Source organism: Heloderma suspectum, chromosome 2 (assembly GCF_057233095.1).
Source record: "Heloderma suspectum isolate Gila_16-S chromosome 2, 16-S_ref, whole genome shotgun sequence".
Lineage (NCBI taxonomy): Eukaryota > Metazoa > Chordata > Lepidosauria > Squamata > Helodermatidae > Heloderma > Heloderma suspectum.
This window is the reverse complement of record NC_139459.1, coordinates 337,268,143-337,287,028: the sequence shown is the minus strand read 5'-3', so window position 1 is coordinate 337,287,028 and position 18,886 is coordinate 337,268,143. Positions and strand designations below refer to the sequence as shown.

General features: G+C 49.3%; 1 protein-coding gene across 6 annotated transcripts in view; it reads left to right on the top strand.

Moving 5' to 3' along the window:
* Nucleotides 1–18,886, top strand: part of USP19 (ubiquitin specific peptidase 19) — a 53,785-nt gene that overhangs the window by 12,507 nt on the left and 22,392 nt on the right. For 4 of the 6 annotated variants that reach the window (XR_014788589.1, XM_084840648.1, XM_084840649.1 and 1 more), the window contains 19 exons: nt 700–828; nt 2,503–2,636; nt 4,395–4,769; nt 5,060–5,312; nt 6,316–6,472; nt 6,641–6,712; nt 7,211–7,326; nt 7,746–7,960; nt 9,826–10,024; nt 10,142–10,275; nt 11,234–11,392; nt 11,483–11,593; nt 11,953–12,063; nt 13,724–13,825; nt 15,924–16,064; nt 16,284–16,402; nt 16,523–16,660; nt 16,844–17,238; nt 18,012–18,122. Coding sequence is in view for 4 of the 6 variants with exons in the window: in XM_084840648.1 (XP_084696774.1) it covers nt 700–828; nt 2,503–2,636; nt 4,395–4,769; nt 5,060–5,312; nt 6,316–6,472; nt 6,641–6,712; nt 7,211–7,326; nt 7,746–7,960; nt 9,826–10,024; nt 10,142–10,275; nt 11,234–11,392; nt 11,483–11,593; nt 11,953–12,063; nt 13,724–13,825; nt 15,924–16,064; nt 16,284–16,402; nt 16,523–16,660; nt 16,844–17,238; nt 18,012–18,122 (3,171 nt within the window). In the remaining 2 variants the exon portion in view is untranslated. The remainder of the gene's footprint in view (nt 1–699; nt 829–2,502; nt 2,637–4,394; nt 4,770–5,059; nt 5,313–6,315; nt 6,473–6,640; nt 6,713–7,210; nt 7,327–7,745; nt 7,961–9,825; nt 10,025–10,141; nt 10,276–11,233; nt 11,393–11,482; nt 11,594–11,952; nt 12,064–13,723; nt 13,826–15,923; nt 16,065–16,283; nt 16,403–16,522; nt 16,661–16,843; nt 17,239–18,011; nt 18,123–18,886) is intronic. The other 2 variants (XR_014788588.1, XM_084840650.1) reach the window with 1 other exon arrangement.

Sequence of the window (18,886 nt, the reverse complement as noted above, 5' to 3'; positions counted from 1 at the left end):
TGTGCATTAGAGCCCAAGAATTGCCATCCTGGGTTCTGCCAGTGATCTATCCAGCTCAACATCCTGTCAGTTGATATAGTTGTCATATTGATGGTTTCAGGCAGGGTGGGGCCTGCTAGTGATATCCATCTCATGTTATTCATTAACTCCCGAACATCTGATACTCAAGTACATAGTATCTGGAATTTATATATAGCACTTTAGACTCTTAAAAGTGATCCACATGCATCATTTGCATAATTCTTACAACCATTCTGTGCAGCGGTAGCCCATGTTTTTATGCCTGTGCTGAAGATATGGAACTGAGGCTGAGAGAGAGTGGCTTGCCCAAGGTCACCTAGTAAGTTCATGACTGAAGTGAGATATTTCTTGAACTGGGTTGGCCTCTACTCACAGCTTATGCATTACACCAGTTCCCAATATCCTGTTTAACACACTGTTTCTGAAAATGGAGGTTTTAATTTGGGTTATAATGGCTACCAGGTTGTGCTATTTGCCACCCTAATGTCCTGTGCAGCAATGAGTTCCATGTATTGGTTATGCCATGTGTCAAAAGGATACAGCCCACTTGCACTTTATTAAATATTCCACACTCTATTTCAAGTCCTTCACTCCAAGTTGAAAACCTGGCAGTTCCCCTGGTGCTTTGGATCAGCAAGGGAGAGGCTGACATTACATGTTCCCTCTTTTGTTTCTTAGACCTGCTGCTGGACTGGAAACAGAACGACCGCGAGGTCATTGTGAAGCTGAATGTGGGCAGTGGGGTCCCCAAGGCAGAGGAAGTGGATGCATCTTTTACAGACACGAGTTGTGTCGTCAAATTACCTGGTGTGTGACAGAAGCCTTTTTTCATTTTGTCTGTAGCTTAGCCATTATCTCAAAGCAGGAGAATGAGCTTCTCCTTTTTCTTTCTTTTCTTCTTAAGCAGTTGTTCAGTTTCTGACCAGCATTAGAAGTTGCCCTTCCTAAAGCAAAACGGAAAGCAGGTCAAAATAGGAGGGAGAGACTCAAATAACAAGCGTGGCATCAAAGTTGTGCTAGATGTGGACATGCAGGGACTTGGGTCTCCTAGCCTTGCCAGGAGTAAGAAGACCACAGCCTATCTTTCTGTGCAAATAATAACAGAAAATTAAGCATTTACATGATGAGTTAACACACAAGAGATCTATTGCCCAGGGCTTGGGCATTGGCAAAAAGAGGCGACTTTTCTGGGAGAGGTTCTGTGGTTCATACCTCTGTGTGGTGAGTGAAGAGAACTCAGGCATAGAACAATGTATTCTTCCTGCGGTGTAGCTCATACGTCAGGGATTTGGGGGTGGGAGCTCTTCATCTGGCTAGAAGACCTACCTGTTGCAGAAAGGGGTGGGGTGAATGAGAATCAGGCTAGTTAGAGATCTCAGGAGATTCCAAACAAATACTTGAGGCCTTATTTAGTTGCTGCTTTAGAAGTGAATGCCTCAGCCTTTAAAACACCTAGTTCATTACGTTGGGGGCTTGTTAGACTCTTCTGGCGTATGTTCGTGATAGCAAATAAACGGGAGTCAGCCTTCTCAAGCCTCTAGGGGAAGAAAAGGCAGAGGAAGAATCAAGAGCTCTGGAAACATACTTGGCAATGATTGTACCACGGAGAGAAAATTGTGGGATTTATTGTGGAGCCCAGCAACTTGTACAGGATCCTGAGAGACTTAGGTTTTTGTTCATTTTTTTAAAAAACCCTATCCTACAGAGCTGTAGAAATAAGCCTGAAAACCTGTTAAGTACCTTTGCTATTAAAAACGTACTCAGCACACAAGAAATAGCAAAAGTCTGGGTCAGGAGATGCCAGTGCTTAGGGAATCGATTTCACTTGACACAATTATTAGCTATTCTCCATGGTTCCCAGTTCACTTATCTCTCCCTCACACTGGACCATGAGTCTCGGACCCCTTTTGTTTCTCAGTACCTCACAAAAAAATGGTGTACAAAACTCTGTTCTCACAACAAGCCTTTAAATAAATAAAGCTACTGTGCAAATTGTGTGAGATATAATGTACTAGAGAATCAAATCTATGCATGGGTTTATTCCTAATGCAAAATGTTGTGGAACTGCAAAGTAACTGAACGGTTCCTTGTCTTATGAGAAGAGTACGGCACTGTCCTGGTTATGTAAGCATAGGTGTTCTTCTATTTCAGTCAGACTGTGGCTTAGAAAGAGGATTGTGAACATAATCAAGTTGATATACTGCATCTCAACAGGCTAGCTAGCCTAGTAATATACTGTATGTATTGACTTGCAGTGGCTTTCCGAAGTGCTCAGGCAGAGTTATTTCCCAGTCCTGATCCCTGAGATCCATTCACTGGAGATGCCAGAGTCTGCACTGAGGCGTTGTGCCGCAATGCTTGCACTCTCCTGCTTAGCAGCGTACCCTCCATTTGTGCCATATTAGGGAGGGAAAGTGGGTGATACAACAATAAGACTGTTGTCCTGTATGCTGTCTCCTCCACCCCACACCCTACCCCCAGATGGCCGCCAGTGGAGCTGCCAGCTCTATGAGGAAATCGAGAGCTCCTGCAGCAAAGTCCAGTACAAGAAGGGGAATATCCTACAGCTGGTGCTGCAGAAGAAGATCCCATTGCATTGTTGGGCTTCACTCTTGGTAAGGTTCAGCTTGTTCTTTCCCATGCATGCTTGTGGTCTCTTCTTCCTTAACTCAGCCTTTCCTGAGACCCTGAACCCTAGCAAGGATAGCTAGAATGGGAGCTGGACTAGCTCCCTCTTTGCTCAGGCGTGCCAGTGCTTTACTATAGGTGCCATATCAACTGCAGTGACGTATGGTAAACAGTCTCTAGCTCTCCACCCACGGCTGGCATAAGTCTGTTCCTTGTAGGCAAATGTGCCACCCATTAAGCTCAGAGGGTTAAGAATAGAAGAGCCCTGCTGGATCAGACCAAGGGACCATCTAGTCCAGCATTCTGTTCTCACAGTGGCCAAACAGCTGCCCATGGGAAACCCACAAGCAGGACATGAGTACAGCAGCACCTTCCTGCCCATGTTCCCCAGCAGCTGGTGTACGTAGGCTTATTGCCTGATACTGGAGGTAGCATTGGGCCATTAGGACTAGTAGCCATTGATAGCCTAACCAATGTTAGCCTAACTTAAGTCCCATTCATTTCAGTGGGTCTACTCTTAAGTAGGGCTAACTTTGACTATAACCCAGTGTCTGATCAGAGCTTGCTCCTCCCCACTACTCAAATAATAATAATAATAATAATAATAATAATAATAATAATAATAATAATAATTTCTATACTGCCCAATAGCCGAAGCTCTCTGGGAGGTTTACAGAGATTAAAAACATTAAAAATACAATATGCAGAGATTAAAAACCATTTACATAAAAACACATGAACAGACAACATAAAGGAAACATATCTAAAACAACTTCAAACAAACAATCTCAAAAGCAAACAACCATAACTATAAGACATTCCAGGATCGGTTAAAACTTATCATATCCTGCCAAATGCCTGGGAGAAGAGAAAGGTCTTAACTTGGCCCTGAAAAGATAAAAATGTTGGCATCAGGTGGGCCTCGTCAGGGAGATCATTTCATAAATTTGGGGGCCACCACTAAAAAGGCCCTCTCCCTTATCGCCGTCTTCCGAGATTCCTTGGTGTAGGCAGCTGGAGGAGGGCCTTAGGTGTTGAGCATAGTATACGGATAGGTTCATGGAGAGGTGCTCCATCAGGTATTGTGGTCCGAAGCCATGTAAGGCTTTGTAGGTTAAAACCAGCACCTTGAATTGGGCTTGGAAACATACAGGCAGCCAGTGCAAGCAGGCCAGAGTTGGTCTTACATATTCGGACCTTCTGGTCCCCGTTATCAATCTGGCTGCTGCATTTTGCATGAGCTCCAGCTTCTGAACCATTTTCAAAGGCAGCCCCACATAGAGTGCATTGCAGTAATCTAACTTGGAGATTACCAGAGCATAGACAACTGAAGCCAGGTTACCCTGTCCAGATAGGAGGGGTAGCTGGGCCACCAACCGAAGTTGGTAGAAGGCACTCCATGCCACTGAGGCCACCTGAGCCTCAAGTGACAAAGGTTGCTCAAGGAGAACCCCGAAGCTATGAACCTGGTCCTTCAGGGGGAGTGCAACCCCATCCAGAACAGGTTGAGCACCCTCCATCTGGTCAGAAGAACCACCCACCAACAGCATCTCAGTCGTGTCTGGATTGACTTTCAGTTTATTAACCCTCATCCAATCCATTGTCACGGCCAAGCAGTAATTTAGCACATCCACAGCCTCGCCTGAAGAAGATGAAAAGGAGAAATAGAGATGTGTGTCATCAGCATACTGATGACACGCAGCTAATATAGTAATTTTAAGCCTGGTTTATTGCCTTGTTTCCAGAAGCGCTGCAAAGATGTCTCAAGGGAGCAGACCAGGAGGGCTGCATGTAAGGAGAATGGCAAGGAGAAACCCCCTTCTGTGGGAGAAGTATCTGAGGAGCCCCAGCCTGATAGCACCATGGAACCATCCAGGGGTAAACGAGAGCCCTCCAACCCAAAGCGAGTCCCTGGCAGGAATGAAACCACAGGAGGGAAGAACCCAGCCAGCTTAGGGCTGCCTACTGGCCCTAGTGCAAAAAGGGCAGTGTGTGTCAACTCCAGCCTGGCTGAGGAGGAAGGGATCAGCAGCGGCACAGGCGGCACACAGCTCTGTGAGGAAGTTGGCAGCCAGAGGAATGGCCAGAGAGCCCAGGGAGATGCTTTGCTGGGCATAAAGGTGAGGAGCAGGGGCGAGGGAGTGTGATGCCCTGTAGTCTTTTGGCCCAAGGCTGGGATCTCGCTGTTTGTTTGTCCTTGAGCCCTGTGCCAAAAGGGACAGGAGGCCACATCCTCACTCTATGACATGGCTGGGGATCAGGGGCCTTTTCTAGTGGCTGTAGGTCACGTGATTTAGAGATGGGAGCATGCGACACACAAGGTGTCTGTGGCATGCCTCAGAGTTAAACATTCTGTGGTAGCCATCTCTGCATCTTACTGTGCCTCTCGCTTTTCTGCCTATGTTGCCAGGCTGACAACCTGGAGAGGGAGTCTGTGCCCATGGAAATGCAGCTGCCTTCAGCTCCTGCAGACACATTGTGCCATCAGCATGGGCTATGCCCAGAGAAGAGCATCTCCCTGCCAGCCACTTCATCTGAGGCTCCACAGGGGCCAGCAGCTGTGTCTGCCTTTGGTGAAGGCCTCTCCTCCTTTCTACCACCCAGAGACATGGAGAAGAGAGGCTGGTCCAAGGACAGTGATGCTCTGGAGGCTGTTGCTCATGGTGAGGAAGGCTGTGGGGCCCTGCATCTTGGGGTGGGGGTGCAGGGGTTGCCCAACTCTATGCTTAAGAGTTAGATTAATCCAATCTACAGAATAGGAATAGGCCCTACCCTTTCTGTAGACAAGAACTGGGCATGGAAAAGGAATGTGTGTTTTGTACACAGTTCACTAGTAATACCAAATTTGGAACTGGGAGAAGAGTTCAGCATCCTGAGAAACTCTGCTTTCATTTTTAAAATTGTTTGCTAGCCCTTATAGGGGAAGGTCTGTAGCTCAGTGATCGAGCACATGCTTTGTTTGCAAAAGGCCGCAGGTTCAATCCCCCCGCCCGAAACCCTGCAGAGCCACTGCCAGTTGGGGTAGATAATACTGAGTGAGATGAGCCAATGGTCTGGCTCAGTATAAGGCTTCTTCCTTTGTTCGTAACCTAATGCCCAGGCTTGAAAATGTTTGAGCAATGGGAAAAAGGCCACGGCTGGGAAAACCGCTGCCTGAGAGGTGCTACCTGTCAGAGGAGCCAGTACTCCGACTTGGTATAATGTCTTTGCCCATAAAGTGCCTAATAAAGTCTCAGAAGGTGGGGTAGGGGTGTGACTGGGGCTGCATAGTGGTCTCCGTTGGCAAGAGGTGGCGGGATCAGTTGTCTACATAGCTCTTTGGATCTCCCTGTGATTGGCAGAAGCAGAATAACTTAAGCAGATTTGCTTAATTTGCATAATTTATACAAGTTGCAGAATTTAGCTTACCTTGGGTAGCATTTTATTGTTGCACACTGCTCTGGTGCATACCGCAGCATATTGCCTGGATGATCCATTGTGTTCTCCTGTGACTTGCCCGCAGAGACAACCCCATTTGTGGATTTAGGTCACATATTAGTCTCTCTGGATCTTTATTCACATTTTATGGCTTACTCTTGCTGGGGGTGCTGCAGAGAGGCATAATTTAGGGCACCTCTGCTATTGCTACTACTGTTGTTGTTACTGTGTTTGCTTTTTCTCTTCTAGAACCAGAGCCCGTTGTGAATCTGACATTTGTGAAGAATGACTCATATGAGAAAGGGAATGATTCTATGGTGGTGCATGTTTACGTGAAGGAGATTCACAAGGAGATGTCCAAGGTGCTCTTTCGGGAGCAGGACTTCACACTAATGTTCCAGACAAGGTATGGAGACTCCTGATGGGCTAGACCAACTGCTCTTCCTTCTAGACCTGGACGGTGCCAATTATTACAGTCTACCAGGGATGGAAGTTAGGGCTGGATCCCATGTCAGGGTTTGGTGTGCTGCGTGGATCTTCCAGCTTGTGTCTGAATTCTTGCCTCTCTTTGCAGTGACATCAACTTTCTGCGATTGCATCAAGGCTGTGGCTCTCATACAGTATTCAGATGGCAAGTAAAACTCAGGTATCAAACTTTCTCGAGTTCTTCTTATGTTGTCCGTCACTGTGACGACTTTATTTTGCTAATATGGACCAGCAACAGGCTGGCGCTGCATCATAAACCCAACGACTCCCCTACCAACCTCTCCATGCTTTGGCACAGATACCAGCCTTTGATTTAGCACATGTGGCTGGTCAGCCAGGCTAAGGCACGTGGAGTTGTGCAATCTGGGCTCTCTCCTTTTTATTTTTCCCTTGGGCAGGGGATGTTCTCCCCTGACTTGGCTTTCCAACTGAGCCACAGGGGTGCAGTTGTGTCAGTACTATGAACTCTGTTTGTCAGAAATGTAATGTTGGGGTCCCTAACATGGGAGCCCCATTGGAGAAGGTACTTTTTACCTTCTTTGGTAATAGAAGGAGCAGAGTACTTTGGAGACTGTATTTCCCATAATATGCAGCCGTTATTTGCCCTTTTTGGTTATACACCAGCTGTTCTCTGATCTAATTGCTCTACCCCTTGCAGGAATCTCATTGAGCCAGACCTGTGCAAATACAGCTTCACCCCTGCCCGCATTGACATCTGCTTGAAGAAACGACACAGCCAGCGCTGGGGGGGCCTGGAGGCCCCTGCCACACGAGGTCTGCACCTTGGCTTTTTAGAGTTCACCTTGCTGGGATTTCTTGGACGTGGCAAGGAGGGGGGATCACAGGACAGCAATCAGGCGAGCATGCTAAGATTGGGAGTTCCTGTGGGGAGAGGAACATTCTGGCCTTCCACTTGTGGCCTTCCACTTCCTCAGCCACTCTAAGCTGTGGCTGAAGAAGAGGCTTGCTAGTTTGAAGTCTGCAAGGAGTCCAGCTGGTTCAGCTTTAGAGCTGTTTCTTCACCAGATCTCTCTGTACCTCTTCTTCTCTCTGTGCTCCCTTCTTAAGCAAGGGAGGAGAACAGTGCCATTGCACTGCAGCAACCCAGACAGAGATGGTAGTAAACAGCATTCCCCTCACCTTCAGTGTACATGGTGCTGCTAACCACAAGCCCACTTTTCCCCCTTTTTAAGGTGCAGTGGGTGGTGCAAAGGTTGCCATGCCAACAGGCCCTACCCCCCTGGATAAAAGCCAAACTGGGAGTAACCAGCACCCGCTGTCTACCAAAGAGGAGGCACGAGCGGGTGAGAAGGAGAAGCCACGAGCAGAGGACAGCGGCCTGGATGGCGTGGCTGCTCGGACAGTGTCTGAGCATGTGCCAGTGAAGCAGGAACCACTTGTGCCCTCGGTGAGAATTCACGCCCATTGCTTGGGTTCCCATTTCCCTGTCTCCTGGGCTCTCACATGGGCAGGCAGACAACCTACTGAAGAAGGGGGGAAGGCGAAATAAGGAAGGAACTGCTTCAGTTTTCATGGGTGTACATCTTGCACCAGTGGTGGCAATGGCAAGCCAGAGTAACAAGTGAGGCCCCACAGTAAAAGGTTGCTTGTGGGTGGGGAGGTGTTTCCGCTCTCTGGCATCCTCCCCACCGATTATTTCTCAACTTGGAGCCTTTGAAAGCATAGATTAGTCTGCCTGTCAGCTGGCCTCAACCTTACCTTCAGAGCTCCCCATTCTCAAGTGGGCAGACTGCCCCCAGAGCAAGGAGAGTGGGTCAGGGAGGGATGCTGCTAGCAGCATCACTTCCTGGCCAGCACTCCAGCTGATCTGCTGCTCTGCGGACGGAAGGCCCCCTTTATGCAGAGCTGCAGGAAGTGCATCCCTCTTTCTCCCTTGCAAGCCTCAGTGGGTAGCAGCAGGGGAGCCAGGAGGAGTGTAGGGCAATACCCAGGTGGGGGGAGGTGGGACAGGCTGGCCAGGCAGCGAGCAGCCAAGCCAAGGCCATTGAGGGCCTTACTGGGCTGCGTGTGTATCCCTCTCTGCTTCTTCCCCCTCCCCTTTTTTCCGTGCATCGATTAAAAAAATTTTTTTTTCTGCTTCTGCACTCAGATGAAAGTGAGTTCGTGTTAGCACATAGGAACTGCACTCAGTGCCATACGATTCATATTCTTGCCAAGAAAAGTCTAGGCTCAGAATTAATGCAGGATATGAACACAAGAATTGCTGGGCTGGGTCCATCTAGCCCATCCTTCCCCCAGCCTGGTGCCCTCCAGCTGTGTAACTCCCATCATCCTTGGCCATCTTAGGATGAGAGGAGTTGTCAGTGCCGGAGCAAACTCTCCCGCCACTGCGTCCCTCCCTCCCTGCTCTCCCTCTTTCCTGTCTACTGCGTCTGTCTCCCTCCCCTCGCCCTGCCTACCCTTTTGCCGCTGAAGCTCATTCTGCAGGTCTTCTCAGAGTGAGCGGCAGGCAGGTGAACTCTCCAAAGAGCCTCATCCACCAGAAAAGCAAACAATGCGTCTCTTCTGAGAACTGGCCAGGCCCAAATGCCTGGCTGTGAGAGGTCCTTCCTCAGAGTCAGCATTGGAGGAGGATGGGTGTCCCTGGAGATCGTCTGTAACATGATCTTCAGAGAGGTTGCCTGCCCACTGGCTGCTCACTCTGAGAGGATTCACAGACTGGGCAGCAACATTGGGTTGGTGGGGGTGGGGTGGGGTGGGGGTACACAAACTGGACAGCGGCAGCAACTTCTGGCAGGTGGCGAGGAGCATGCAACTGGCACTCCTCCCACTCTGCTGTCTGAGGCGGGGGATTCATCCTGCCTCATGAGGAGGCTGGCCCTGGGAGTTGTAGGCCAACACATTTGGAGGGCACTATGTTGGGGAAGGCTGATCCAACCCAACAGTTGGGTTCTGACAGTGGCCAACTGGATGCTTCCAGGGTAGTTTCTAAGGAAAAAGAGGCTGGTGACAGCCATCCTCTCTTTATCCCCAGCATCGGGCAACTGGGGATATGCAACTGATAAGACCCAGTCATCCATGTACCAATGTGATTCTTGCTCAGTGATCAAAACCATTTACATAAACTTGCATTTGATGTGAATTCTCTGTTCGTGGGCTCTGAGTGAGGACTAGGGTTGTGGTCAGGAGAGGAGATGGTTTAGAACAAAAGAGGGTGATGACAATAGGAGCCAAGAGTACAGGGACAGGACAGGGAGCTTGGCGACTAGTGGAAGCCTACTCCTTGACTGCTAGAAGCTTCATTCCTTCCAGCCCAAGCCAACGTGCATGGTCCCCCCAATGACTCACAGCCCTGTCAGCAGTGAAAGTGTGGAGGAGGAGGAGGAAGAGGAGGACAAGAATGTGTGTCCACCAGGCTTCACAGGGCTGGTGAACCTGGGCAACACCTGCTTCATGAACAGTGTTATCCAGTCTCTCTCCAACACCCGGGAGTTGCGGGACTATTTTCATGGTAAGCTGTGTCCTGGGCCAGGGAGGGGGTCTCTGTATCTACTCTGGTCTTCACCTTCTCCTTTCCAGGGCAGTGACCACAAGAGCCCTCACCTTTCCCCTTCTGTGTGCCTTCTAGATCGCTCCTTCGAGTCTGAAATCAACTACAATAACCCGCTGGGAACTGGGGGGCGCCTGGCTATTGGTTTCGCTGTGCTTTTGAGGGCACTCTGGAAAGGCACACACCACGCCTTCCAGCCTTCCAAACTGAAGGTAAGGCACCCTGTCAAAACTTGAGAGGATGAGCTGCTTTTTAGCATCCGTAGGCCATGTGTGTCGCTGCACACATGTTTTGCTGCCCAAAGGCACAATATTCTGTCATACTCTAGAGCAGCCTTCTCCAACTTGATGCCTTCCAGATGTGTTGAGTGAAAACTCCTATGCTGGCTTCCTGGATACTGGAAGTTGTAGGCCAACATATCTGAAGGGCACCAAGTCAGGGAAGGCTGCTCCAGCGTGACCGAGAAACAGAACTTAGGATGGGGCTATGCAGAATAGAACAGGCTTGATTCTCAGAGGCTGGCCATCACCATGGGGCAGCAAACGGATTTAGCCTCCATCCCAGTTGTTTCCATGAGAGCTTCCATTTATGGATGGTACTATAAACATCTTGTAAGATGCTTCTCTTGGAGCCACTGTTGGCAGTGAAAGGCAAACGTACCCACTCTCCCTTGTACTGGGTAGTCTGGCGCTCACTGACAGGGATCTCTCAGGGGTTGCAGTGAGTACAGAGCACCCTGAGATAACAGAGCGCACACACAGGGATCCACACTATACACAAGCCCTCCCTCCAGACACACCTGCCTGTTGTAATGATGGGCATCCTATTAGTTAAGAATAAATGGAAATAATAATGAGAAATTATGTGAACATGTTTTGCGTCCTCTGGCTAGAAAGTGGTTTGGATTCCTAGACATCCACCCACAGCAGCTATTGCGTTTCCTAAGCAGCAAGCCTTGGATTGGTCCAGCCTTGATCGAGGCTCTGCACGCTCCTGAAGCCCCTCACCCCAGTCATTTTTAGCTTTCTGTACAGCCCCAAAGTTCATCCAAGTACATTCACATCTCATCTGGCATTTCTGCTCTTACCAGTCTTGGGGAGGGAAGGTGTGGGCCCCATTGGCAAAACCAAGCAGGTCACTGGCTGCCATGACACTCAACTCTTCCTGCAGGCGATTGTGGCCAGCAAGGCCAGCCAGTTTACAGGCTATGCTCAACATGACGCCCAGGAATTCATGGCTTTCCTGCTGGACGGGCTCCACGAGGACCTGAACCGCATCCAGAACAAGCCATACACAGAAACGGTGGACTCAGATGGGCGGCCAGATGAGGTGGGCTTCTTAGTATTTAGAGGGCCTGATGGAAGCAGGGCTGGGCTGACAAGGCAGGTGCTCACCCTTGCTTTGCTCTTTCATTGCCAGGTTGTTGCAGAGGAGGCCTGGCAGCGGCACAAAATGAGGAACGATTCCTTCATTGTGGACCTGTTCCAGGGCCAGTACAAATCCAAGCTAGTGTGCCCTGTGTGCTCGAAGGTAGAGTGCTAACCCTCTGGCTTCCCTGGCTACTGCCCAGCTCTGAGCATCCTGAAGGGCCACATGCCTGTATCGGCAGATGCATTTCCACTGCTGGCTATGGGGATCAGGGGGAGATGGGTTTTGCCTGTGGAATTAGTGTCAAAGCTCATGTTATTACAGTTCTGCATTACCTTCATTCATACCCTTCTACTCCCTTGTCCCTGTGGCTAGTTGTCAAGGACCTTGGGGCCCCTTCTGACACTTTTGCCAGGCCTCCTCACTCTAGGCATTGTCCTCTGAGCCCAGAATCTCTGTTTCTCTGAATTTGTCAATGGTCCCAGTGAGTGTTGACTGAGTACCAAATCCTTTGTTTGCAGGTTTCTATCACGTTTGATCCCTTCCTGTATTTGCCGGTCCCCCTACCCCAAAAGCAGAAAGTGCTGACAGTCTATTACTTTGCAAAGGAACCCCACAAGAAACCTGTCAAGGTAAGAGGAGCATCCTATTTACATGGCATGAATTCATTGTTCATTTTGGGCTGCAAACACCTTGGATCAGTCTCCATGTCATGAATGGCCTCAAACATCAGAGTTCTCTGAGATGTTTCAGCAAGGCATGCCTGTGGAAATCGGTCTTTCGGGGCCAAGCTAGATGCATCAGTGGCAGTTCCATGTGTTTAAACCCAAATATGCCTCAAATCGTATTGAAAGCATAGGGTGGGGGGTGCCTCTGAATACCAGTTGATAGGGAACACAGTCAGGAGAGGGGTGCTATTTTGTACTTGTGTCCTGTTCATGGGCTTCCCAGGGGCATCTGGTTGGCCACTGTGGGAACAGAATGCCAGATTGGATGGGCCTTTGGTCTAATCCAGCATGGCTCTCCTTATGTTCTTCTGGGGCATTTGGTGCTCTGATCTTAAGGAGCAAAAGGAGCACACTTGTTAGAAGAGCTTAGCTCTCCTTCCCAGAGCTTACTTCTCTGCAGTTGGTTGCCTGAACTGCTTCTTCCTGCAGCTGAGCTCTGACACTGGAAGTGAACCTAACAGAGAGAAATGTGCCCAGGATGGGGTGGAGGAAAGAGGCTACAGAATCAGCCACGTGCCCATTTTGCTCTTAAACTGCTACCATACTACCCCATTCCCTGTTTTCTTCGTAACTGTGACAGATCCTGGTTTAATCCTTCAGATCATAGAATCATAGAATAGTAGGGGTGGAAGGGGCCTATAAGACTATCGAGTCCAACCCCCTGCTCCATGCAGGAATCTAGGTCAGAGTATCCCTGACGGATGGCTGCCCAGCCTCATCTTGAATGCCTCCAGTGTGGGAGAGCCCACTACCTCCCTTGGTAATTGGTTCTATTGTTGTATTGCTCTAACAGTCAGGAAGTTTTTCCTGATGTTCAGCCAAAATCTGGCTTCCTGTAACTTGAGCCTATTATTCTGTGTCCTGCACTCTGGGATGATCGAGAAGAGATCCTGGCCTTCCTCTCTAGATCTGCCATTACATCTAGTTTAGCCCTTATTCTCCTTAAGTCAAGGCAGGGCTTAGTCTTTGATGTGCCTTTGACTGTATGTAAGGGCTTCCAGGGCACAGAGGAGATGGCCAACAGGTGGGTTTAGGTTTTACACCTGATTTAGCTACTGAGGACTGCTGGCTCCAGCAACTAAACTGGAAGTGAACGTTTTATGTACCAGATCTATCCAGAAGACTGCTGTTGTCTTGTTATGAGTCCTTCAATTGCTGCTGCTATTACTCGTACAAAATGCTGTGATTTAACATGTATTTAGTGCCACATTCCCGGTCGTATACACAGAACCGAGGACTGGTGCAGTTCCATTGGGATTTGTGAGTGGTGGGAAGAGATCAGGGACTGGAGGAGAGGTGGTGGGGCTGGCACAGAGATAGAGCTATGCAATGCTGCAAATTCTGTCTGCTTTTGGCTCTGACTCCAAATTAACTTTTCCCATGGGTCACCATCCCTTCATAGAAAAAGGTTCTGCACCCCTGGAGTTGTAGCTGGTAAGTAGGGCTTGTGCTGTTCAGGGATTACTTTGCTGAAGACGTAGGTGTTGATGGTGGGATTGGGGAAATCACTAGCATGGCTACACACTCTGATAGGCCCACCCTAATATGTGCTGTCCCCCAACAGTTCCTGGTGAGCATCAGCAAGGAGAACTCTACTGCCATGGAGGTGCTTGACTCGGTGTCGCACAGCATGCGGGTGAATCCTGACAACCTGCGCCTGGCTGAGGTGATGAATGCCTTTATGCTGGATGTTGCCCATCTAGTCTCTGGTGTCTGAAAACAGCAGGGATTGCTACCTGGTCTATATATGTACTCTCATAGTCGCAAGGGTGCAGGTAGGACCTAGAGGAGGTGAGGTTTGTTGTCCTGTGGGTGGATAGGGGCTTCCTGACATTTGAGTAGCCTCCAGTTTAGTTTATTAAATTTATATATCCCTTCACACAACCAAAAGGAGTCCCTCAGTGATTTACAAAAAAATAACTACAAAAAAGCAGTATATAACAGTTTATTCATTAAAACCATCCAAAAGACCACCTAAAACCATCCCCCCTACACACACACACACTCTTCAACATAAAAATAAACTACAAAAATAGCCACCAAGGCCAGACCATTAAACTATGCAAAATCCCAGGGGAAGAGAAATGTCTTCACCTGATGCAAAAAGATGGCACAGGCAGCACCAGGCAGGGTTCCCTGGGGAAAGCATTCCATAATCAGGGTGGGTGTGTGCGCGCGCGCGCGCCTCGGGGGGCTCTATCACAGAAAAGATCTGTTCTCTCATCACTACCTTCCAGAGTTTTCATTTTCTTTGGATGCGTTGCCATCTTTATAGTACAACTCTTTAGTTGATTCCATCTGGCCAGGGCAGCTCAGGCACTAGTGAATCATTAAGTATGCATGAGATCTACTGACGTAGCACCAAAGCTTTTGACAGACAAAATTCCCCCGAGGATGTTGTGTAAAATTAAGCTCTGCCCCTTCCCTCCACTCTCACTCCTGGCCATCTCATTGGGTTCCCCAACCTGCAGCCTCCACAATTCCTCTTAAGTGCCAACACACTGAACTCCACCTGTCACTAGGTTGTGTAGAATATCGCCCCCCTCCTCACTGGAGCTTGTATACAAATATATTTCATACTTACCCAACCCCCGCAAGGCCAAACCACAGAGCAAATGATGCTCTGATCAAGGCTTAATTTGTGCTAGGGTTCAGCAGGGGTAAATTCTGGTCTCTGCTTATCAAGGCCAAGTCCTGGCACATATGAAGAAAACTGCCTCTTGAGCGTGTGGAGGCTGTATTTTCCTCATTCCTGGGACACCTACAGCCTATCCATTCTTCTCATCTCTCCACATGCTTACGGTGAAGGATCCGGAGTTAACTGGATCCTTATGGCATATGACTATCACATGAGGCTGAGTCCCAGAACCTTCCCTGTCATAGAAAATTGCCTCCAAGTCCTGCCCTTTCTCTTCCCTCCAGCAAGTTTCCATCCTCCCCCCACTCCTTTCCTCGCCCCGCCTCCCCCCAGTCTAGGACTACATTGTTTTAGGACTAAGCTCAGGAACCTGTTCTTAAGATGAGGGCTGAATCCAGGGAATCCCTCCTTTTCCCTTCACAAAAAAGGACGAGATCCCAACCACCACCACCTTTCCAGCACCTACCTGTCTGTCTGTCTCTCTTCCTGATGCATTGCTATGCCTGTTGAGGCTCCACGGCCACAAGCACAATCCTATTACTAACTGCGAACTCATTGTCTGAGTGTGGATCTTTATGTAGCCCAAACTGCACCATCCAGGCTTATACAGCAGGCTTGTACAGAAGGACCAAGAACCTTTAGAGGTTCAGGGAATCCAAAACAGCTCAGTGAGGACTGAGGCTGTTCCGTGGGCATAGCATGCTGATGGGTAGTGGTGGAACAGAATAGAATATCCTGGAAAAAGGCATAGCTTTCTGGCTGGGATTCTGAACAGGAGCGCTCCACACTGCAACATTTTGCTGCAGATTCCATTGGTTCACTATAAGATTGCTTTATTGGATCAGACTGGTGCTTTCTTTAGCTTCTGTCTTGGGCAGTGGCCATGTGAGACACAGATCAAATCTTTGTCCCCTGTTTAGCTCCTAGCATCTGGTAATTAGAAGTACGTTGGATCTGAACCTTCAAGGTGGCAGATATTAATATACCTGCTCTTTTGCATGGTTAGGTAGAGCCATATATGCAATTAACCACCGCAACATCTTGTCACAACATAACCATATTTATTATGTGATATCGGGGAGAGGGCTTCTATCGAGCAGGATCTGACATCTCTTTCTTTGGTTAGGTAATCAAAAACCGCTTCCACCGCATGTTCCTGCCTTCCCAGTCATTGGACACAGTCTCCCCTACTGATCTTCTGCTGTGCTTTGAGGTGCTTTCTCCAGACCTGGCCAAGGAGCGCGTGGTGGAGCTGCAAGTTCAACAGGTAGGTGACCTCTGTAGAGGTGTAAGAGAGGCTAAGCCAGAAAGTGGGGCAGGTCACAGCCACCGAGTAGACAAGAGGGAGAGACAAAGCCATCTCTTAGAATGTGTAGGTATGCTGGGTTCACTGTGAAGCCTATCCTGCCTCAAGGGTGAAGCCTGCATTTTCCATCTAAAATGACCATCAGTCTTCTTACTAAGTGGACAATCTCGCTCCTCTCAGCGTCCTCAGGTGACCAGCGTGCCCATCACCAAATGTGCCGCCTGTGAGAAGAAACAGCAGTCAGAGGAGGAGAAGCTAAGGCGCTGTACTCGGTGCTACCGTGTTGGATATTGCAATGTGTAAGTTGTCCTCTCTTTTCCCCGGGGCCAAGGTCTTGTTTTGTGCTCCTAGGCGGAGTGGGGGGTGGAAGAAGCACATGCAGCTTCTGCATGAGAGTGGTTTTCGTGTGTGCTTTTCAGAACGTGTCAGAGAACACACTGGTCTGACCACAGAACATTGTGCCGTCCTGAGAACATTGGCTTCCCCTTCCTCATCAGTGTGCCTGAGTCACGCCTCACCTATGCACGGCTGGCCCAGCTTCTGGAAGGTTATGCGAGGTAAGGCAGCCCGATTACTGCCGGTACTCCTGGCCAGATGGATAGTGGTTGCTGTCTGGCTCACTCGTAGGCTTTGGCCAGGCGGCAAAGGAGCTGCGTTTTGTTCCTGAGTGCCAACAGCATATTCTCCGCCTAGACGTTGCAGGGCTGTATTCTGACTGGCTGCTTCCCCTCCCTGCTCAGGTACTCGGTCAGTGTGTTCCAGCCACCCCTCCAGGTGGGCAGGCTATCACCCGAACAAGGCTTGCAGCCCCAGGCTCCTGAAAAACAAGAGCCACCAGCCAGGAATTGCAGTGCTACAGTCGTGTCTGCTGCTGCTGCTTCTGCTGCTGACACCGCCATGGAGTCAGGAGATGGTGCCAGGGCCCCACATCTGTTGCAGGAATCCCAGGCATCTTTCTCAGTCCCGGAGCTACAGCCTGAATTAGGGGATACCAGCACTGTGCGAAGCAAGGTCCCCACAGGGAGAAGCTCGGGGCTAAGCTTGGATTCAGGCTTCTCTGAGCCTGCCTTGGACACACAGCCTGAGAGCTGTGTGGAAAGGGAGCTGCTTTATGAGAGAGGCCCCAGGCCTGAAGGTAAGTAGTCACACCTCATGGACCTGATCCAACCCCCCCCCCCCCAGCTGTTGCTTTTGTGGTTTACATTCCAAGGTGTTCCTCACCATTTTCCATTGTGGCTGTTATCCCAGCATTCCTTGGTGCTGCTTTCTGGTGGGGCTCTGCTGAGGTATTGCACCAGGAGCTCAGACTGTAGGCAGAGAGCAAATACCTGTGGGAGGAAAGAGGGAGGCCCACCACCACCAGCACCGTGGTGATCCCAGTAGAGACTCAGCTGCAGAGCATCTTTGAGGAGGTGATGAAAACAGAGGTCATTGAGGAGGCTTTTCCTGGCATGTTTATGGACACTCTTGAAGCCAAGCAACCCCCCCCCCCCAAAAAAAAATCTGTCTAGGTCCCACCCCCAAGTTCCCCAAGCCATCAAGCAAGTTCCTATAGTTATACTTTGTTTTTCCCTCCGCTTCCTCCCTCAAAGCCAAGGGGAACAATTTGTTCCATATTCACTTGTCTCGTGCTTTGAAGGGCAGGAACTGCCAAGCAGCAGAACACAACAAGGCTGCTGAGGAACACATACCCTGAGGCGGGGCCATTCAACTCTTTTGTGTGTGTGGTTCTCAAAGACCCCATTGGTCTCCATTGCTAAGGTGTGCTGTAGGGTATAAGGTCTCCTGCTATTACTTTTTTGTCTACTTGTCTGCCTGTGGGAAAGGGACGGAGAGGTTGAGCAGGGAAAAGAACGGCCTGCTTGCCATGCCGCTATCACTGACTTTCCACGTTCTGCCCGCCTACAGCTGCCATCCCTGGTTACCAGCATCCAGCGGAGGGGCCAAGTTCCCATGTCACCCAGTTCTACATCAACAAGATTGATGCATCCAGTAAAGAGCAGAAGCTGGAGGATAAAGGTGAGGGTCAGAATCTAAGAGCTTGGTGTTCTGAAAGCAGCAGCGTCTTGAAAATGTGACTTGGCCTTTTGGGGAGGGAGCTACACTGGCTTAGGGAAAGTTTTTTTCCATAGTAATATGGGTTGGATCTAGTTCGTTAAGCCAATACAAGGTGCTGTTGATCCCATAGAGGGCAGGTATGCATGTTGCTGACTAGCTGTAGTTGGGGCTGTACGCAGCTTGTGCTGCAGTCATGAAAAATCTGCACCAAAGTTTGCAGTCTACGAACTGTGAATTATGCAAACCTGCATAGATTATTTTGCATCATTCTGGTCTTTATGGGAAAGGGACAAGGAGTGCAAAGCACTGAAAACATGGCCACTGAACATTCTGCTTTGAAATCTCCTCATCCTCTGAGAATTCACAGGCCTTGCCTGTCCAGGGGAGGAAAGCGCAGTATTGACAGCCAGAATTCCTAATGTCTCCTTCTCCTTCATAGTTGATACTGCCCTGTGATACACAGTTGCAGAAACAGACCATGGGACCCTGAGGTGTCTCTTTTGCTGCATTCTAGATATCTGTGTCTCACGCTCCCTGCTCTCCCACATACATACACTTCATTGTCAGTGGCCTTGGTTTCTTCCCCATCAATAACCTGGAGACCAGTGTTCTAGCAGAATTTTGGTTGGAGCTCAGTTTGGCTGGCTTTGGAGTGGAAAAATCTTCCTCTCTTGGTTCCAGTTTCCTATATGTACAATGTTGGGTTTAATAGTCATCTATCTCAC